This window comes from Dromaius novaehollandiae, chromosome 7 (assembly GCF_036370855.1).
Source record: "Dromaius novaehollandiae isolate bDroNov1 chromosome 7, bDroNov1.hap1, whole genome shotgun sequence".
Taxonomy (NCBI): domain Eukaryota; kingdom Metazoa; phylum Chordata; class Aves; order Casuariiformes; family Dromaiidae; genus Dromaius; species Dromaius novaehollandiae.
Window position 1 is genome coordinate 25,013,482 of NC_088104.1, and position 21,539 is coordinate 25,035,020.

The 21,539-nt window shown below is 40.6% G+C and overlaps 1 protein-coding gene across 1 annotated transcript in view; it reads right to left on the reverse strand.

Annotated features, from left to right (window-relative positions):
- Positions 1-14,869: 14,869 nt before the first annotated feature.
- OLA1 (Obg like ATPase 1) overlaps positions 14,870-21,539 on the reverse strand; it is a 110,870-nt gene continuing 104,200 nt past the window's right edge. The window contains exons 10-11 of the mRNA XM_064514974.1: positions 19,471-19,593; positions 14,870-15,396 (exon numbers count right to left, since the gene is read on the reverse strand). Coding sequence (XP_064371044.1) covers positions 15,295-15,396; positions 19,471-19,593 — 225 coding nt within the window. The 3' untranslated portion in view covers positions 14,870-15,294. The remainder of the gene's footprint in view (positions 15,397-19,470; positions 19,594-21,539) is intronic.

Sequence of the window (21,539 nt, forward strand, 5' to 3'; positions counted from 1 at the left end):
CTATGTTTTAATTAGACTGTGACAGAAGGAGGCTCTCTTTCATATCATGTGAAATGTAGAAGATAAGGATTATGGAAAGTATCTTCAGGTGTTCCTGTGAAAGCCTGTGCATTGCCATTGCTATCGATGTCCACCCAAGCACATCGCACAGCACCTGAATTCTGCTCCTTATTCCCTAGCAATTTATTAATTTTAAACTGTGTGGCAGTGTAGGAGATTCAACCCCCAGAAGAAAAAAAGAAATAAAGCACTGGCTTTCTTTGGAGCAAAGAGACCAAAACTGAAGCACGGGACATATTTCGTTAAAAAAAAAAAAAAGAAAAAGAAAAGAAAAGAAACTTTGATGTTATTTGATGCAGGAAATGACATGGTTTCTCTGGTGACATTTCTATGAAATCTTAAGTGAAAGATTGCTTCCAGAAGAAAACCCTGATTAAATCTGAAGAGATTTTGCAAAACGTAAAGTTTAAGAGCCCAATTAATTCTCTGATGAAGAAATCACGATGGGTGAGGAACTGGGAACAAGCAGATGAGATCCTAGTCTTTCTCCTTGAATATGGTTTGTTAATGAAGTTTTAAAAACAGGAGATGGGAGAATAGGACTGACCTTTGATGTAGGTTATATGCATAAACTAGAACCAGTCCTCCGGATTTTTGCTTGTCAGCTTTGCATTTAGTAAACAGAAGTTGCCTTTAAAGAAAATTTAACATGATTACAGGTCTCTCCATATGCCTGAAGTTCTCTCTTAAAAGTAACCTCCATACATTGCCCCCTTTTTGCTCTTCATGATGTAAAAAGAAGGTCTGGAAAGTCTGAAAAGCTTTGCTTCCTGCTTATCTCTTTTTCCTTGAGTCCCAGAGACATGCTTCATCTTGTCCTCCCTGGTTTTGCTAGAAACATTTTTAGATGATCCAGGCTTCTGTGCAAGGGGAGCGGGGCTTTTTCGCTCCTATGGAAAAGACAGGGGAAAGGGAGTTCCTCACAAAAAGAGCTTTTCTTCTAAATGTATTAGTAATGATCATAAAATGAATACAGTCTAAATAAAAAACATTCCCATGCACTGAACTGGGATATCATGCACTCGAAAGAAGTGAACCTATTTCAGCCAGTTCTGTAGCCATCCACACAGAGCCTTGCAGACCAGAAGTGCCACTGTGTTGTTTAAAAACAGACAGCTAAAAGCCAAAACCCTTTCAAGGTCTTCTTTGCACACTAGTAATCAAGTGGCCCAATATTATTTTTGAATAATAACAGCAAGTAGCACTTATTTCTACAGATTTGTGTTCTTAACAAAATATAAACCTCCAATTTTAAACTTTTGAAGAAAAATAGGGGAAAAAGTGAAACTTTCCCCTGTATCAAGGAATTTGAGAGATTTATCCTTGCACATATCGGACACATACAAATCCTAGAATAATGGGTTACTTAAAAAAAAGTAAGAGGAAAAAAAATCACCCGGGAGTAAAGTAGACTGCACTGACATTCCAATATACTGTAGGGAGTGAAAACTGTCTAACCCCCGGAAGTTTGCAATGCCTGTCTAAAGTACTGTGTACTCCCTAAGTAAAACCTCCTGCCCCAGAAATCCAAGGGAGGGTGAAAGAACTCACTTGAAGGTTTGTCTCTTTGAAAAAGACCTGAGGAAAGAAAAAAGGTCCGTTTCAGGGCTCATAGAATAAGTGTATTTAGATACTCCTCCTTAAGAAAGGACCCAGATGCAAGCAAGGCTTGTGCCATAGTTTAAATCCAGGTTCCCAGAAAAGCTTGCTTACAGAAAGATCAGAAGACCTGAGGATCATTACTGTAGAGGATTCTGAGAAATTATCTCCTAATGCACAGCTGAAGACAGAACTAGTCTTGGTCTCTCTTTGGCTTGAACCTCTACTGAAATTTAATGCTGACAAATCAAAAAGGGATATATCCAGAATCCGTAACCCTGATAAAAATGGGAAATCTGTATCATCTTAATCAAAGGATATGCCACCCTGAGCTGGATCTGTGTCTTGTCCCTTGGCCTCATATGACTCCTGTGTGCTAGAGGTTAAGGGTTTGTTAAAGAATATCGGTTTTGATTAAGTGTCACATACGGTGTAAAACATCCTCTTTATCATTGGAAGTGAAGGTTGGGGGCCAGACAGTGCCTTTTAGTGAGCTTCTAATATAAATTAGGTGTCTTAGGTAATGGGTGGTTTTCAGACAGGATTGATCTTTCTATGGTCCAGTGAAAGTAGGTGTGTTTGGTGAGATGTCACAAAAGCAAGCTTCCTGGCACCTGTACTAATAGGCTGGTTACCCCTTTTGGAGTAGGACTTGAAAAATACAACACAGGTATCCTCCACCCCCCCCCCCCAAACTTTTTCATTTTCTTGATGTAATGGGCAAAGGTCTATATATCCTTTACTCCTTTGGTATTTCAGTCCTTGTATTTGCAGTATCACTCAGTGAATCTTAAGCCACTCATCTTTTTAGTCACTTACAGCTCCCTAAACTTGCATGAACTTAAAGACGAAGCTGTTACGAGTAGACTAGGTTACTTACTATTTTTATCAATGTACAACCTTTAAAGAAAAATATATCAAGTACACCACCACCACCACAACCAAATGATTTCTATTCCCCATTAAGTCCTCTGTGGAAACTTTGATTGCAGAGAGACCTAGAGAGAGCTGTAGAGATGTTAAACCCTAAGTTCCCCTGCCTCAAAAATAAGAGAAAACATGCATTTATATAGACATCAAAACGAGTCTGTATTTTCCTCTTTATGAAACAGAAATTCTCTCAGCTTTGTGCAAAGAGTGGCATGATCAAAAGCACAAACCGAGCACATGAGAGCAAGAAGCTCTAATTCAGAATCTAACCACGGACCTCAGGTAAAGAGGGTATATACAAAATAAACCTTTCCTTTATAGTTCATTGACACGTTATAGTTAAAACTTTTCTGAAAAGTTTCCATGGATTTATGAAGAACTGAAAGCACAAATGCACAGTAGGTATTCCAGGCTCATAAATCTGAGCAACGAACAAGATCCAAAAGTCTTTAAACGTGGAGGAATACGTTACAAACATTATTTTAATATTTCACTTTGTTTCCCACCTACCTGCTGATCACTTAAGCACTAATAAATATCAAAGTTGGTTAAAAATATGTAGGTAATCAAAATTCATTCTGAGATCAAGCCTTACAATCGAGTCTATTCTGATTCTCACTGATAAAAGCTTTCCATGGTCCCCAATTTAGCTAGCCAGGATAACCAAGATTTAGAACATGAATACCCTTCATTTGCTTATAAAAATGTATTCCCCTCTAGGCAAAGTCTTAGGCATATATGTAACCCTTAGCACTGGAATATCTTTACTGAATACAATGGGATTATGATTAAAAGTTGCTTTTACCTGAATATCACAATACAACCAGGCCTGAGCTGTTGCCTTCTTTTTTGTTTACTTCAGACATGAAGCATAAATACTCCTCTATTAGTGTGGAAGACCTATACAACATTTTCTCCTTCGTATCTCAGAATCACTCGTGCTTATTTTTGCTTATTTGCTCAATGTTGTAATGAGGTAATCTTGTCAAAGGGCTCTTAAACATCTTTGTTTTATTAGTGACTTTTAAAAGCCACTTGAATGGTTGAGGCTTTTTTTCTTTTTTTTTTAATAGTATCAAATTAAGGACATCTATTCTTACAACCCCGTGGTTCCAGTTTTTTTCCCCGTCATCACTTCTTACATCCAAAGGGTACCAGTGGCGCCGGTGGCGTGGCAGACGGGCGGTTCCCTCTGCCCATTATATCGTACACTGCAACAGCAAAATAGGTGGGTATTTTTCAGGCATGGATGCTCAGAGCGAGACCCAAAGGAAACCAGCAGAGACAGATTTCCCTACTGCAAGGAATCCATAAGGAAATATTAGTTTGTCTCCATCTCATTCCACAACAGAGACTCCATGCCTCCCTCGCGTTATCCAGCGAAGGCGGTTCTCGCTGCCTGCACATACACACCCCACCGCGCCGTCAGCGCTCTGGGACGATTTGAGAGCTGGTGTCCTTACGTTGCCCATGTGGAAAGCTCATAGTTTTGCTTCATCCGCTAACGACATTAGCTCTAAGCCTTTCAAACCAGCCAGCCTGTTTGCTCCTTCAGCTTTTTGGAAGATACAGGAAGTACTAGAAATGTAACATCGCATGGAAGTTGCCTGACTGATCACTTACTACTCTCCTTATTGTGCTAACAGGAACACAAATTAATAAAAGTTATGGCAAAAAAGATGGTTGGATTCCTTGGATTCTTGGGGTTTCTCCTTTTATGCCAGGGCCATTGAACGGCTGCTTTCACGCCTTGATAGGCCAACGAGCCAGCAAGCTGCCCGTCCTCGCTGAAGGTGTGAGGAACGACAGGGTTGTTCTTTCGAGAACAACTCATGGAGATAAGGGAGGACTTAGGACTCCTTGCCACAGGGAATTAATGAGTCCTTGACGGTGCCGCTGATTAAACATTCACTAGCGCATCATACTAGAAAGGTAGGTAATGGATGTGAGCAAATATTGCTGCAGAATATGTAAGAGAGGCAAACAAAGGGCACTGGAAATGCAGGTCTACTATCAGAGCAAGCTACTTTAAGGGGTTACATCGAAATCAAGGCAAAAACATTTCTCTTCTTTATTCTTGAATACCAACACAGCCAACCAAAGAACATGCCTTAAATGCAGTCTGAGAAACCGCTACAGCTCTGAGGATCTCCCTCGCGGACTTTACCAGAACAAAAATTCTCCAAACACAAGTGACCCTTCAAGGATGAATGGAAGGGGGGGGGGGGGGGAACTTGGCCTTTGCAGAACTGAAGAACAGGTCAGCCAAATTCAAGGGACAGTTTTTATGAAGCGGAGTATTAAATTGTTCAGCACTCTTCCTGAGGAGAACTTCCCTGCACCCACTTTGGTTTTATTAATTTCTAATTCCTATTAGCCTTTCTTCACTAGACGAGAGAAGTGCGTGTTTCACGTGCTGTAATACCAATCCATTTTTGTCATCGAGATGAAACTGAGACGAGCCCTGCTCCCCCCAGGCCTGCTCGCTAAGGACCGAGCCCAGGCACTGCTGTGCACGCCGGCTCCCTGATAGCTGTGCTCCTCTCTGGTTTTGGTGCATCTGCTCGGTGTAGGACACCTAGGGCCCTCTCACCTCCCCGGGGTGCGCGGGGGTTTGCCCACGGCAGCACATGACAGATGAGCTTGACAGCCTGCGTGACCAGGTGACTGAGCATTAGCTTGCCTCTGAGTGCTGGCGCTAAGTAAATCTCATTCCTAATCCAAATCGCTTTTGATAAGAACAAAAGCTGTGTGCAAATGAATATTTCCATCTTATTTCAAATTCTAGGTTTCAACTGCAATATTAATGCTATTTTACAGTGTAATTTACTTGTAATAATATGTCATTATTGCCATTTTACAGTTTTCTCTTAAAGTAGTAAAGAAAATGTTTTAAAAGGCACAAATAGCTGCAGCACAAATCTCCATTCAGCCTAAGAATCTGTGCTCTCCCATCAGAATGGCACATAATTGAAAACAATGACATCCCCAATGTGCTAAACACTCCAGTCATTAAAGCATTTTTATTTTGGAATAAAAGAGCACACTTACAGCTTTTTTCCTAAATAGTAAATATAAATTAAACATTTTTCTTCTGTTCCCAGAATGGCATCTGCCCGCGAAGCTATGGCTGACCTCAAACACTTTTCACAAGTGCACCTCAAACCAACAAGCTGTTTTTAGACACAAACCTCCGCAAGACAGTGAATTCACCTAAAACACAACACACAAAAGGCTGCCTCTGATAGGAGATGTGTCCTTACCTGGTGGCAAGTCCATGAACACCAAGTGACCATACCGCGGGGATCGGTACAAGGATTGGCAGGAACTGCAGGAAATCTCAGGCAGGCTTTCCCACGCAAGGCCGCGCGTGAAGGGATGGAGACGTCACCGGGAAGAAGGCGTCATTTAATGGAGGAGACGTACTTCATATAACAATTCTACACCAGTTCTGGTTCCACCTCTCATACGCATCTTTGGACCAAAACTGGTTCACCGTTAGCCCTCTTGACAGACCCGTCCTGGGGAAGAGCTGCCAGAGTTGTCGGTCTGTGAAAGGCTCTGCAAACAGTAAGGGCAGGATCTCACTGCTATTTATGGAAGCTATTAATACACAGCGACCGGACTTAAATAGCAGCCAAGGCTGAAATGGACTATTAAAATCTTTTTACCTGCATGAGTGAAGTAAGCAACTTCTCTGTTTCTGGCATTCACTTTGTGTTGAGCTATCACAGAGAGAGGTGCAGGCACAGACTTTGGAGAGCAGCTTGCTAATAACATCCTACTAGCCATGACGGGGCAAAAATTGGCAGATGATTCTGCGGGTTTCTCGTCTGATCTTCATGAGAGCTCAGGGAGCAGAGCAAGCTTTTGTCACTGTTTGAAACCACGAAGAGAAGAATGCAAGCACAAGCCATCCTGAGCACCACTTTCTTCTTGAAAAGAAAGCTTGGCACAACCTTTTACTATTCATGTGATTCTCTTGACCAATTTATGGAGCTCTTGGCCATCTACCCATGAGCTGCAGCAAAGGTGCTGCCTGTGGGCTTGGGGCCTCGGCAGCCAAGGGCAACAAGCAAACCAGACGAATTAGGCTGCCGCAGAGCAGATGAGCTCGTGAAGTAAAAAAAAGAAAAAAAAATTCTGTCAACTTTTTCAATCTAGTATGGTGAGTGAAAAGGGATTTTTTAAATTATTATTAACTCTGATTATTCTTCCTCCTTGCTTACCTCCTGGTGCACTGTTTGCGTGGCCAGCGCATCGCAGCTGCCTTGTTTGTCAAGGTGAAGTCCAAAGTCAATACATGCAAGCAGGTCTCTGCAGAAGTGTCCCAAACCTCGACACACTCAAGTGGAAAGACAGACAGACAGGATGGTGTCTTTCTCTCTTGCATACCTGCACTGTGTCTCATTTTAGAAACTAGTAGAAAGAAAGTAATAGAAATAAACGTCAAGCATCACTGAACAGGGTGGAGTGATAGATTGAAAAGAGAAGGTGAAGCCAGGAGCCCTGCTGGTCCCTCAGCTGAGGGGAGCCCATGGGCCGTGGCTCGACGGACGTGTCTGTGGCTGTGCACGCTTTTGGAAATACCAAAGGTGGACCAGACCACAAGCCTGGGGCCAGGCTCGAGCTTCCCCTGATCCTGTGGTTTGGGCCTGTTTCTAGTCTGTTGTTCTATTGTTCTTTAATTTAGTCTATTGTTCTTTAATTTAACCATTTCATAGGAGCATGATGAAAGATGACCAACACTGCCAGTTCCTTGCATTTCTAAAAGTCATTTGTACTACACCTGAATCTTACATTTTCTCCCAAAGCTCTTATGTCTGCAACGCTCTTGTGCAAGGGTGGCTCTGGCTGCTGCTGTCCCCACGTCACAGCACACTTTGCTTCTGAGCAAGCCTTAGAAAACTATCCTTTAAATTATTGCAGACTTTCCTTCCTTCTCTGAAGGAGTTCCCACTGCTGTTTCAACCCCACAAAACGCTACGGACATACAGGGTGAAGATTACTTAAGATCCAAGCAGCCAGGAGGGCTCTAGGTTACATCAGGCTCTCTCTCGAAGTCTGGGGGTTTATACCAGCAGAGGAGATGGTAGCAACCGTTGCTCAACAGCTGTGAGATTTACACGCCATTTCCAAAAAATGTAATTTCTCGGTGGGATCTCTATCTGAATTTGTCGGAATAATATTTAACAGTTGGCAAAACATTAGTAAATAAAAGCAGATCAAGATGATGTTATTACAATAACAGATTACATTACAATTCTTTGTCCCTAGGAAACCCCTGATTAGAACAAGATCTTCACTAGGGTCTTATGAATAAGTCAAACGTGGGGCTTTAATGACCCTGAGTGACAGCGCGCAAGCCGGAGGACTTCCCCGCTTCCCCCTGCGCCGACGGGAGCAGCGTCTGCGGCGGCAGGTGCCTCTCGAGAACAGGCGCTAACCTGGACGATTAGCGGCAGCAGTCACAGGAGTTTTGCTGATTTTAGTACAGTCTGGGCCAGATTTTCTGCTAGCGTAAACTAGTACAGCTCTATTGATGCCAAAAGAGTGCTGCCAATTTATAAAAGCAAAAACCGACCGTTAGCCAGACCGTTTTTATTCCCTTTTATGCAAGTCTTCATTCTTAATGCTCTTGCAAGTTAATTCAAAATCTTTCTGAAGAAGCGTACCTCGGTCAGTATATTGCCACTATAGAGACAAGCAGGAAGGAGACTTTTGTTAATAAACATATAGGACACTTCAGCCACTTACTGGCTTTTCCCTCCAACTCTGCCGATGCACCTAGCGATGACAGCAGGTCTTAGACCTGCAGTTGCATAATTACTGAACTAAGAGAAAATTATTTTTTGCTCAAGAGCGTTAGGACAGCTCTGAACCCATGAATGACTCACCCTCAGGCACTGGTGTTTAATTTCTGAGCTATTTATCTTCTTGCACACACCCCAGCACAAACAATTATACTTAGTAATTTGTTGATCTTATCAAGGCTGTTTGATGTTACTATTGCTACCTCCAATAACGCTGTGCTTTGCAGCTTAAACAGTTTATAACCACAGTCTGATACTTTGCACACAATTCCCGTTTCAGAAAAGTTTAACTCTTTGGTAGCTGATAGGCTTTGCATGCAAATTTTTAAGGAAAACAAACGTCACTTCTTTTGCTGACAAATTTGGCAACACGGCCCTTCAGCAGCATTGAAGCCTCTGTTAAGAGCTAGTTCTCCCCTCGCACGGTACCAGCGAGGCTTCCCAGCGGAAGCACCACGGGGAAAGCGCAGGAAAGCCGCGGGCAGGCAGGTGCCCGAGAGGCCGTGTCCGCACCGAGGCCGTGTCCGCGCTGCGGCTTGCTAGCATGAGTCGCGGCGCCCCGCCATAGCTGTCAAATGCGGTGGCAGCTGCTGAACATCGGCCTTAAATCCTCATTTTGGCGCCCACACAGCTGCAGCGCTCCCAGGCAGACCCTTCCCGGTGCTGCGATCCCCCTCCAGGAGCCTTCTTACATGGACAACAGCCTTCCAAATGAGGACGTTATTGCCCTTTAAGTTATTAAGCGTTTGCCATAAATCAAACTTTATGGACCCTTTTGCTCAGTCCTGCCTTCGCCCTTTCCTCTCCGAAGCAGGTGTCTGACGTGGGTCAGGCTGCACTTGGTGCCCAGGCCGTTTGTCCGCGCGTCGGCGGTGGGAAGCTCCTCACCCGCAGGCTTCCCCGGCCCCGCGCGGACCCGTCGCCTCCCTGCTCCCGTGAGCAGGCTCACCAAAACGCAGCAACTTACCCGGCTTTGGGGGTGGTGAAAGGCGAGACACAGACAGAAGGTGAGAGCAGGGCAGTGGCTTGAGGCCCGCGCGTCCCAGGCCGCGGGGTCGTGCAGCCGGGGTCACCCCGGTACGGACGGCGCCGTGCAGACCTGCAGCGCTCCCCTCGCTGCGCTGACAGGAACAGCCCCCGGCACGTTATCTACCCCTGTTTGGACACGTCCAGGGCACGTAATCCTGGTGGCTTAAAATTCCTTCTGTGGTGCCCATTTCCCGCCTTGCAGGTGCCACCGGGAGCGATGCCGAGGTCCTTCCCCTCCCGCGGCAGCGCTGGGGTCAGCGCAGCCCCCGTGTTCCTGCTCGCCGGCCGAAACCTGCAGCCCCACTGGCTTTCTGCAACTAGGACGCACATATTTCGTTAATTTACCTGTCGCGGGTGCTCTTGCAACAGCAGCAGAGGATTTCATTCTCTGTATGGCTTAAAATTTTTTCACTGCGCTGAGCACACACTTTTTGCACGTAGGAAATAAAACGCCGCAGGAGCTCTGTAACTGCGCGGGGCTGTGAGGAGCAGGCTCACGCCAAATCATCCCTCCGCCATGGCAAGTACACACGTGTAACTTCTTCTACAACATGCAACATGCTGCCATATGTGTCTGCTCTCACAGATCAGAAATTAGCACTACCTGTAGACAGAAGCCAAGAAATAACAGCTTCAAAGACAACCTTGAAACACAAAATTTACTTTTAAAACTTTAAAAGCCCAACTAGCACACAGCTATTTCAATCCGCTAGGATACTCTGATGAATACCACTACTTTGATTTTTTCTTTTTCAAAGCCTCCAACGGTTTTCCTAGTTTAATTGAAGTGAAATGATAGGATTAGCATAATCAAACATATGGAATTAGTATTGGGAGAGTAAAAATTAAAACTAGTGATCATTAGTTTTAAACAATTAATATATTTTAATGATTTCTTTCCCCTGTGAGCTGAGTTTACAAGTAGGGAGAAAAGCTAAAACTTAGCTTAATTTTTTTACACTGCAGACTTTGCCACATGCTCACCATTTTCACGATGCTATTTCAGAGTCCTACCTCGTTCCTGATAGGTGCAGTGCTCAGCGCGGAGCCCACCTGCCGCTGTAAAACCAGCACAGCTCTGCAAGCCCTGCTTAGACCAGCCTGGCAGGCACAAGGACACAACCAAACGCTGCACTGAGAAAGCACGGCTGATGCTGCTGAGGCCGAGGGGGTTAGTGGGAGTTTGCCGGGCAGCCCCCGCCGGCGGTAGCGCAGCACGGAGAGGCGTTCGCTAAGCGCTCCCAGCCGTGGGCTAGTGGCTATGGCAGGAAACTTGCTCAGCGAGGGCGAAGGGAGGGAAAACAGGACTCACGACGGTGCGTTTTCGAACCAGGCGCTCTGATGCACAAACTCCTTGACCAACCAGATGCTGCGGTCTGGGAAGAGATGAGAGCGCACATGGCTGAGGAAGGGAGATGGAAACCTACGGCAGACAGGAAAGGAGCCTTTGGAAAACGTAAAGAATTTTAAACAATTATTATAAAGCTACAACCTCCAGGGGGCTAAACACAGTCAAGGAAAGAGAAAAACATGAAATTAAGCCAGTATCATCTTTTTTTCCTTTTTCTGTAAGAACTTCATTAAAAATGCATTAATAGGAAATACATTAAACAGATCATGCTCTTTACTGCTGTTTGGTGATGGCCTTTGAGGAACGGTTGCTTGGTAGAGGACATAAGAGTGGCTGTATCAGCTCAGATACAGGCCCATCTAGCTCAGTATCCTGTTTTTTGACAGTGGCCAACAGATGTCTCAAAGCAGCACATAAAAACAGAGACAACACATAGCACTTTCTCCTTCAACTATTGCCCAGCTTCCCACAATTTGTGACTCAAGGACTCTCCAAGTGCAGAGGTGATAATTTGTTTTTAACGATTTTTTCCGAAGACCATTTTTCCTTGACTTTGTCCAAGCATCTCTGAACCCTTGACAACCTTCAGCATCCATACATCTTGCAGCACGAAGTGCACAGCTGAAGCCATGCAGGAGGAGGATATCTTTTCTTTGTTTTAGCTTGTCAACTACACCAGCTTGAATACTGAATTTATAGACACTGAAATCCTTCATTCTTCTGCAGAATATTCTGAGCCCATAAAGATGCTCAAATAGGCAGCTCAGAGATGGCCATCTATATCCTGTTGGCTCTTACGTTATCCAAACGGTTATTTCAATTTTCAAGTAGCAGCACAAACTTGAATTTCAGGCAGCTAGGTGGCTACTTCTAGGAGCCCATCACTGAACAGCGAGCACCACCACCGTCTGTTTTACTTTAAGGTAACGTACTGTGGAAACAATGAATTTCACATTTTATTCAATATGTTAAGCTAGATATTAAGCCCCAGCCTACTCCCCTTGTGCTGTTCTGGTAGATGTTCATTAGGACAGAAAATTATATCCTACCTGAGCAGAATCCTTGGGTAGAAGCAGTCTTCAAAATTAAACGTCAGTGCTTCTTTGTGCTTCTTAATGGTCTGAAATACCACATTTTGGAGTGCCCAGACATAAAATACCACCTATATGTTGCTGTTGATACTGCCGATAAAAGAGAGCAGTAAGCCCCTTTGTATGTCTGTAGCAATGTTTTTATTTGATCAGGAATGTACTTTCAAAGTCAATCTCCTGATCACCTCCCCAGACACACACATACAGAGCTTTGCTTAGCTTTGTGCAGGAGTCTGAGCGTGCAAATGGTTCTCTTGGGTGAGACTGATGTGAAAACTGCACTCGAACTCCTCATAGGACCAGCCTGCAACCAGTCCGGGGCAAACCCCTCCAACACGTGCAGCGAACAAGCAGGGCCTCCGCACTGGCCGTTCTGCTCTCCTGTGAGCCGCGCCAGCTGCTAACGTGGGCACTGCTGTTGTTGTCCACATCCCTACAAGACACTCAGGCACTCTCTCAATTTTTGGTCAGTTTGGAGGCAGGCCGTAGTGATTTCCCTGCTTCGCAAGCATTTGTTTAGTTTAATTCCATAAATACACCAATAAATGTCAGGGCTAATCAGCAACGAGGAATAGAAGTTAAGAGGAAGGAGAACAGAAGGAACAGAAGACTAGAAATTAAGGACTCCTCCTCCTCTGCAAAATTCCCTGCTTTCCACACTTTGGAGGAACTGTGACCATGCCACTTTCTCATCCTTCTCCAGCTGAAGAAACAAAACATCTCCTCCTTTGCCATCATCATCCTCAGTTTGTATGGGTGATTAGACTTAGTGAAGAGCATGCACCATAGACTTTGCACCTTTCATAGCAAATGTGAGTAGGATAGATAAGTTGCACCTTGAATCAATTGTTCAAGCTGAAATACATATATAACAAGTGCTGGGCCTAAGTTAAATCACAATTGCACTTAAAACAGAGTGCTCAAAACTTGTTATATTTAGGTACAAGTTTTTAGGAGTTGTACATCTTAAATGCATAGAATCACTGAAGAGAAACACAGACCGTACATATTTAATGTGGCAGTTGCCACAAGTCACCAGTGATAGGACTAACAGAGCTCATCAGATTATTCTTTCTTTTATTAAAACTTCTGTTTTTATTCTTGAATAATCAATTAGCTTCAGCAGTTAAAAGAGAATCAGTTAAAACAGCTGAAGAGATAAGCTATCCAAGCAAGCTAATACACTGAAACACATTTATCACGTTATAAAATAAATATTTCTAAAGATATGGCAAAATTTTTAAGTTCATTTTCTGTTTTCTGAATATTATAATAAATTTCAAAAACCCTGTCTATCAAAAACAGCTTTGTTCAATTTTTAATTATTTTTATTTTTAGAACAGGGAGATATCGTGAAGTATACACATTCAAATTTTAAAAAGTATGGCTTATTAAACATAATTAAAAGATGCAGCAATACAAAGCAACCCATTAATTGTACATTCCTTCTAACAACTTCCTCATTCATATGTAATAATTAAGGAGCATGGGAATATTTTGGAAACCAGAATGAATTTCAGACAGGACAAGACACACATTGAAGTCAGGGTTACTGCAGTAAAGGGTAATACTTCTCTTCCACCAACACATCGACTCCACTTCTCACTTCACCTTTTATTGCGTCTAAAACCCAGCATGAGCCACTCTCTGTTACTAGCACCTTGCTGACTTCCAAGCAAAACAGATAGGTTCACTTTCCTTTCGGATTTGACTTCTAACAAAAGATTTGGTGGTCTGAACCTTTTTTCAATTACATAACATCAAAATAATGCCAAGAGCTAATACTAGCTGCACCAGGGAAATTACACAAGAGAAATTCAAGGGTTCTGAAGCATACGACGTCCAGATTTCCCTGCTTCACAATATTCTCCCCTCTCCTGCCACCATGAGAAAAGGAGCAGCTCTTTAAAACAAAATCAGCAACTATGAATCGAAGTCATCTGCCCTCCCTCTTTCTCCTCAGCTCAGTTAAAGGCATGATGCCAGATTTTCGACAATAAGCCTCATGGCTTTGACTGACTCACATCTTACTCTTTCGGGAAAGAGCAATGAAGCTCAAAGGCAGCCTTCTCAAGAGAAGTCTCTAAGCAGGACACGACTGGTGCTCCCAATATCTTAAATACAGGGGGGAGGTTTGCCAGTGATAAGCTACACTTTCAAAGCTTATAACAAGCAAATTTATCCCAGTAATGATGCAAGAGGTCTAGCATACCAGCAAGCCGTGGGCAACACTGGCGTCTCTCGCAGCCCTGACCCTGGGAATCTGTAACTGAAACTGCACGCACGGCCACTTCAGCAAATAAACAGGCTATTTTAGCATAAACTGAACTTACCGCAGTACGGGCAATTCTATGGCTTGCATTAGAAGTACAAACTTGTATTTTTGGTAACAACTTATTCTTCTGTACTGCTCAAAGAGATTAGCTCTCCCTCATGGTTACAGGGTAACAAAGTATTCGTAGCGCAGCCTTCTTTCAGCAGAACGACTTACCTGCCAGCACAGCGTGACCTCTGCCTTCACAACACTATCTGTGTCACCCTCCACTGGCCTGCAAACCTGACCTGGGAGGACAACAGACGGCATCAGGCACTGCCGCTCCAGCCTCCACAATTTAATAATTTCAAGACATGAAATACTTTTGAAAAATGATTTGTGCAAAAAAGCTTCAGTCTCAAAAGATAACGTGATTTTTCTACATATACTTGCTCTCTCCAGTAAAAATCATTTACGCTGTATCCATTTTATTATCCTTACTATCATCTTTCAGTGAATGTCCATCTACAAATTCATTAACTTTTTTGAGACAAATCATTGGCATCCTAATCTTCCGATTCCCATGAAAGACTCACTTTCAAGATACAATTGCAGCTGCCCCACACTGCCAGTTACTGTATCATACACGTCTTAAAATTCTGTAATCAGCATCCACCAGGTGCCGTATCGCATTCAGCACACCACAGTCAGTCAATACAGACATCCCCAAACACACCAAGGCTGGTTTTGTCAAATGTTTTATTGAGTGTAGACATCTGGAGTACTGTAAAACATGCATTATCTGTAGATTCAAAAAGGAGCAAGCCACATTGTCCTCACTGTCAAACGTGTCAGGCTTGGCATACATGATGGAGATTAATGAAGTATCATGAGAGTAATATGGTTCCTGAAAAGCTTCTACAATTTGGAGTAGGGTCTTAATCGTTTGAAATGCAAAGCTGTTCGCATTTAGTGAACTTGTATGTTCGCTGGAGGTGCCATATTTTAATTCAAAACAAACAAGAATAATTTCACTGGGGTGGGGGGGGGGTTCCCTAGATAGAAACTGTATGTTTTTTGTTTCCAGATATTCCATCCCAAATAAAAATTCATATGCTTTTTGAAGCAGCACAGTTTATTTTTGAGTAATGAACAAACATCTGATATTCACTTCTTCTTGGGTTGTTGAGGTGTATTAAATTTAAAGAAGATAATATCTCCATCCTCCACTATATAATTTCTGCCTTGTTGTCTGTATTTTCCAGCAGCCTGCAAAAGGAGTGGACAGAATGAGAATAGGTTACTTCATTAGACATTTTAGAGTATTTCCAACTTGCAATTATTTAAATACATTTTGGTAAAGAAGTGGTACTACTTCAGCTTCACAGTTACACATTCCTAACACTTCTCCATTTGACAAAATTTGGTTTCACATCAGACATATATAAAAATAATTTAATCTACACTGAAGTGGTGGAGCCTAAATGCAATCAGCCCCATACAGTGGTAAATCCAGTACCTTTCTATAAACCCTGGCAAGTTGTAAGAAAAAGCAGACTAAAACAACTCAAATATTTTTCTTTCAGCTTTTAGGCTATTTCTTCCTCTGAAAAAAAATCTTCAGATGATAAGCACAAGTGACAGGAATGTAAAACATTACTGCTGTAAAGGGCAATCGCTAACAGTCTGCATCACAGCTGTACAGCTATCAAACTTGTACATGGACGTTTCTGAGCTGCTTCCAGCAAAGGATAAGCAAATATTGCTGAAACGAAGATGGGAACACTATGCAAAAAGTCACAACTATACATGTCTCACACTTCGAGCAGGGCTCTCCTGTCTGCTTATGCACAGACAGGGCAGGACTGGGGAGCACAAAATACAGTCTCAGTCCTTCTGTCAGAAACTTTAGAACAAATTTGCTTATGATATAGGAAACCAAAAGAAGAGATAACAGCAGATAGGCTGTGAAACCAGGTTGCAGGAGAAGGTGTATAAACCAAAGGCATGAAAAGGAAATTTGTTGCGAAAATGCTATACTTGAGGAGAGCAGATAATAGGAAGGGAATCTATTAAGTATCAGCGCTCTGCGCATTAGAATTCGTTGTTACATTTTCTGTCTTTGTAGCATTGTAATTAAACCTAGTATTACAGAGGCTACAGAGAAGCTGTAGCGTTAGGACTGAGAGACTGGGCGGGACATGGTCTATGGGAACATTTATCTTGAAAAGTGATCTACAATATGGAAAAGTTGAGAGCTTCTGCTTTAGTTCAATAACTCTTCCTGTTTTGAAGTTTTCTTTTGCAGGAGAAAGTGCTTCCATGCAAGACCTCATTGTGCCATTATTCTCAACGACACTATCACAGTGGTGGCATGCTAAGATCCCATTACAGGAAAGCTGTTAACTAATGACCTTAGTTACAGTAGAACAGATCAGATTAATGGTACACAGGTAACTTAGACACCTTTCTTTCACAAAACCTGCTCTATAAAGCAACACATTCCCCATATTGCTGTCTAGGAATTTAGAGGCTCAATAATCTTGTTGCTGTCATTCCTAATTTACATGGTGTTATCAGTGATGCTAACTTAGAGTAAGCTTCAGATAAAACCGCATATACATAAACATTTAGTGCAACAGTAATTGACCTTATCCCATATGACACTATTAATAAACAATAAATAAGAGCTTACAAATGTTTTTGTATCTTTTCCCCGGAAATTTGTTTAGACTATAAAAGGTTTGCTCTCAAGTAGTCTTAGTAGTTCTTTCCTTTGAAGATCCTAATAATGCTCAAAGTCAAGAGTAATTAGACTAATTGATGGCATAAACACTAATAAAACAGTGCTGTAAAAATCACCATCAAGTGTAAGCTGCAGGCGCAGGTACACAGACATTGTACAGGCAAATACACGTATTATTCACAAGTATTTGCAGAAAAACCTGACCCCCACAAAGTAAAAATGTGCATTTTTTTTAGCACACTATTGCTCACTGTTAAACTGGTACAGACTACTTTAATTAAATACATTTTGATACACTAATGCAAGTTTATGTATTTTTGCTACCAGTTAATAGTTAATTAAAAGTGACAGTGTTCCTTTAAATTCTCTAGAGACCATTTAATCCATTTCCATTGCTATCAGAAACACTGGTTGAAAAAATCAATACCCATTTGTGAATCTTGAGTATGTATTAAACAAGACACGTCTAACCAGTTCATTTGCACTTGAAAGCAGCCATCTGTAGAAGCCAGCTTTGCCTAAGCAGATATGATTGCTAATAATGTGATATCCCTGTAGACTACAAAGCCCACACAGAGCTATTCAGTGTATAGTTCACAGCACTGGCATTAAATTAGTTATGCTGCACTGGTGTTAGACACACACAAAATCAAACTTAAAAATCGATCAACTTGATAACATACAAAGCAAGCAACTCCCATTACCACTGTTATTTCGGTTGACTCCTAAAAGCTCCCAAATTTGATTTTGAAATTTACCAGCAATATAAAAGTAATTAGTATTGTACATAGCATGAAACATTGTATTAAATGCAAATTAGAAAGGACTGGAGTAATATAATGCTTTTTTCTAAGAGCAAGGATTTTTTAAATCTTGATTTAAGAATTATATAACAACTGCAAATATGCTTCTTACAGATACCTCAAAATAATGAAAATTGAGCCATTAAATATAATTTAAAAACAGAAGCTTGTGGTCTGGAATCTTACACTGTGAAAATCAAATCAAAATATACAAGCAAAATACTTATACATTAATTTAACAGATATTAATCTATGCAGCAGCTTCTCGGGGGGAACACTCAGACTTGAATTTAAAAAACTGTTGCTGGCAAAATTTGAATCTTGGTTACATAAAATGGTTTCTGACTACAGAATGTTAGATTTATTTATAGGTGTGGTTTTACTTTACAACTACAACTCTACTTCCCTTTCCATAAGACAGTTCACATGCTACAACGAACCAATTATACTGGGATTTTTTTCCCCCCACTTCCTGGGGTTCAAACAAACCTATTAAAGTCCCGCTGCTCAGTATGATCTTCCTTAGTGATACCACTGAGAATAAGCTGAATCTGAAATCATAGTTTTGCATACCTTTCAAGCTATCAAATAGCAAATAATAAAGCTGAACCTTTTAAATTCTTTAACACTGTATAGCAGGAACCTTCAAATACTGAGACGGATTAAATCAAATTAATGATCTTTATAATTGCAATTTTATAAAATACAAATCTCAATAAAACATCAAAAATGCCAAATAAGAAATGCAATATCCACCAAATGTATATGAAATGAAGGGAATTTTCTGTATTTAAAGACGACAGAAATAATGCAATAGCAACACCAAGTAGAACAGCTTTTCTTACGACATTTATTTACCATGTATAAGTTTATTCCATATTTAATAACTCCAGATCAGATCTAATTTATCAGCTATAAGAAGGGCACAACTTTGGGCACCCAATCAGTCTCTGCCCTCTAGTGTTGAGAAAGCAGATAAAACTCATCTTAATAGAAGTGTAACTACGAAAAAGTGTAAGCTCAAGACAAAAGTTTTTCATTACTATTTAAAACCACAAGTTTTTCTTCACTATCTATTCAGTAGATGGTAGCTAGAAAACATCACCTACTGTAGTATATTTTCTTGGACTACATACAATTATTACTGGCACCCTGAATAATCAGAGGAAGGCATGGTATTTTTGGATAAGACATCAAAGTGCAATTGAACTAAATACTGAAAATGGTAAATTTTAAGATTCTAATTATATCTATCATAGCCTGAGTAGATTCCACTACTCCTAAAAACACAATGGTGCATTTTTATAATAAAATATTTTCTTAAACATTTGCATCAGACACTTGCAAAACCTCCACAGCAAACTCAAACCAACATTACACGTTATTAGAAGAAAAAGATTTTCTGTGCTTCTTGCACTTCCTTTAAAGGTAATTTTAAAATCTACCATCTCATCTTAAAAATTTGATTTTTCAGAAACAAGTTAATTTTAAAGATTATTAAAATCTGAACACTAATATGTAAACATAGAAAATTCTAAGCATAGCACTTGCTCTTCGAACATTTAGTCTGTGAACTGTCATATCTTGAATACTAAAATAGTTGCATCCTTGTTAATTAAGTTGCTGCATTTTAATTCTCTCCTAAATATAAGATGACAATAGATCTTTGGTCTATTGCTAGAGGTGACTGTTAGATTCACTTACCCTCAGGAACTTCTTCCCCATGAAAAATAGACTTGAAATGGAAAAATGGTAGATATGGATGAAGAGAGAAGGAAATGATGGGGAGCTCACCTTGACAGCAGCTTCTGAACCTCCTTCTTTAAAATCTTCATATTTCATTACTTCAGCCATAATGAATCCCTTTTCAAAATCTGTGTGAATCTTTCCTGCTGCCTGAGGAGCCTTCGTCCCTTTCTGTCAAAGGAAAGACCAGAAGAAAATTAATTGCATTTAAGAAGATTGATTGCAGGAGAGAAGTTTCTCCTTTTTGATATGCTTTCAGGATGTGCTGAAACTTTGTTTCATATCAGTTAAAACGTCAGGCATACAGCTAGGTAATTCTCAGTATTGGGACACAGAGATAGATGCCTTTGCCACAGATAAACCAACCGATTTTAAAGAAGGGCAGCTTTGTTTTTTCCTAATAGGTATCAACAGCAGTATTGATTTTAGAAGCTATGATTGTGTTTTGTTGTGGGATTCACTTCGATCCCTAGCTCTTCACACAGAAAGTGAGGAAAATAAAAAAATTTAAATAACTTTATAAAAGCTGAATTATTCAAGACTTTTAGTTATGTCCAAATAAATCTTCTCTTCCTTTCAGTTAAATGATAACACTCACTGGTGATCCACATTTGTAATCAAACATAATTTATCAATCTAAAGCCCTATATATTAGCTGATCTTTATTTCAGAATAATTTTAGTAAGAACAAAATGAGTATTCTTGCCAAAATGTCAACAATTCAATAATTAAAAATATAGAATCACATGCAACTATTATAAGATAATTTATGTTTATGCAGTAGAAGAGAATGCATTATAACTGCATGCCTTAAATTACAAGGGCATACATTCTGTGCACACACAACCATGGAAAGAAATTTGAGAAATAATGGTGACCTAAAGGCTGCTTAATAAAGCATGTTAAAGTGCTAAGGAGTCTGACACTGTAAAGCACAGTTTTTACAATAAAAGATGTATTGGGTTAATATGGCTACTCACTGATGCTTACCTGACTAAATATCTTTGCACATTAAATCAAAGATACTTACAATCGGTCTTAAGATAAACCAGCTTTCACATTTTCTAATAAAGAGCAAGAATTTCTCCTACTGGAAACACTGGAGTTTCAGAATGTGCTTTGAAAAACTATGGCAAAAAATCAGAACAACAAAAACTGATGCTTTTATGTTATTTTGGTAGCTATTTCAAGGACTTGAGCTAGGAGTTATCACTTAAAAGGAGATGGAGATGAAAAGACAAAAAAATAAATGTGCATTTAGAAAAATAAGTTTAACGTGCTGAAATATATACATGAACATCTGTAGCAACATTAACTAAAAATACAGATTTACTGGAAATTATGGTGATTAATGAAAACAAATTAATTCCTTTGAAATGAAATTAAAACAGCACTGAAATTCACTGCACCGCACTAAATACATTGATGCAACAAATAAAAGCTCAATGACAGATCTGCACCTCCAGAAGTTGGCATTTTCATAATTTATAAGATGGAGCTTATAACTATATGCATTTCAAACTATTTTTCAATACTAATCTTTATAATATAATGTATTTACACTCAAAAGCAAACCACTACAGCTCAGCTCTTAGTGTCCTGTGGGAATAAATTAGTCAATCTCTACGGTTGTAATCATTCTACATCAGTATTTAAAATACATAATATAATTTCAGGCATTACGTAAGTTACTGGGTAAAAATATAAAACTACCAAAATAAACTAGGTCTAAAAATTAAAGTCAGTAAAAGACCCGAATTATTAGACACCGATTTTAGGTTTTGGAGCCCAACTGTGTATCCATGAGTATAATGATGTTATATTGCTTTTATTGCTGAAAATGTAATCCGAGCAAAGCAAAGGAGGAATGCACCACCCGCAACCCAAACAAACTTAGTGAATACAAAATGAAAAGCAACATCAATTTCACTGCAGACAAACCCAGTCACACAGATTAAGCAAGCACAATACTGGTACGTCTTATCTCTGACCACAGGAGGAGGGTAGACAGATTCTACAGGATGAAGAAATTCAGACTATGTAATAGGCAGAATCAATTGTTACCTGCCTCAATCAATGCAGCTCCACTTTCACTGTTCAGCAGCTCACAAATAATT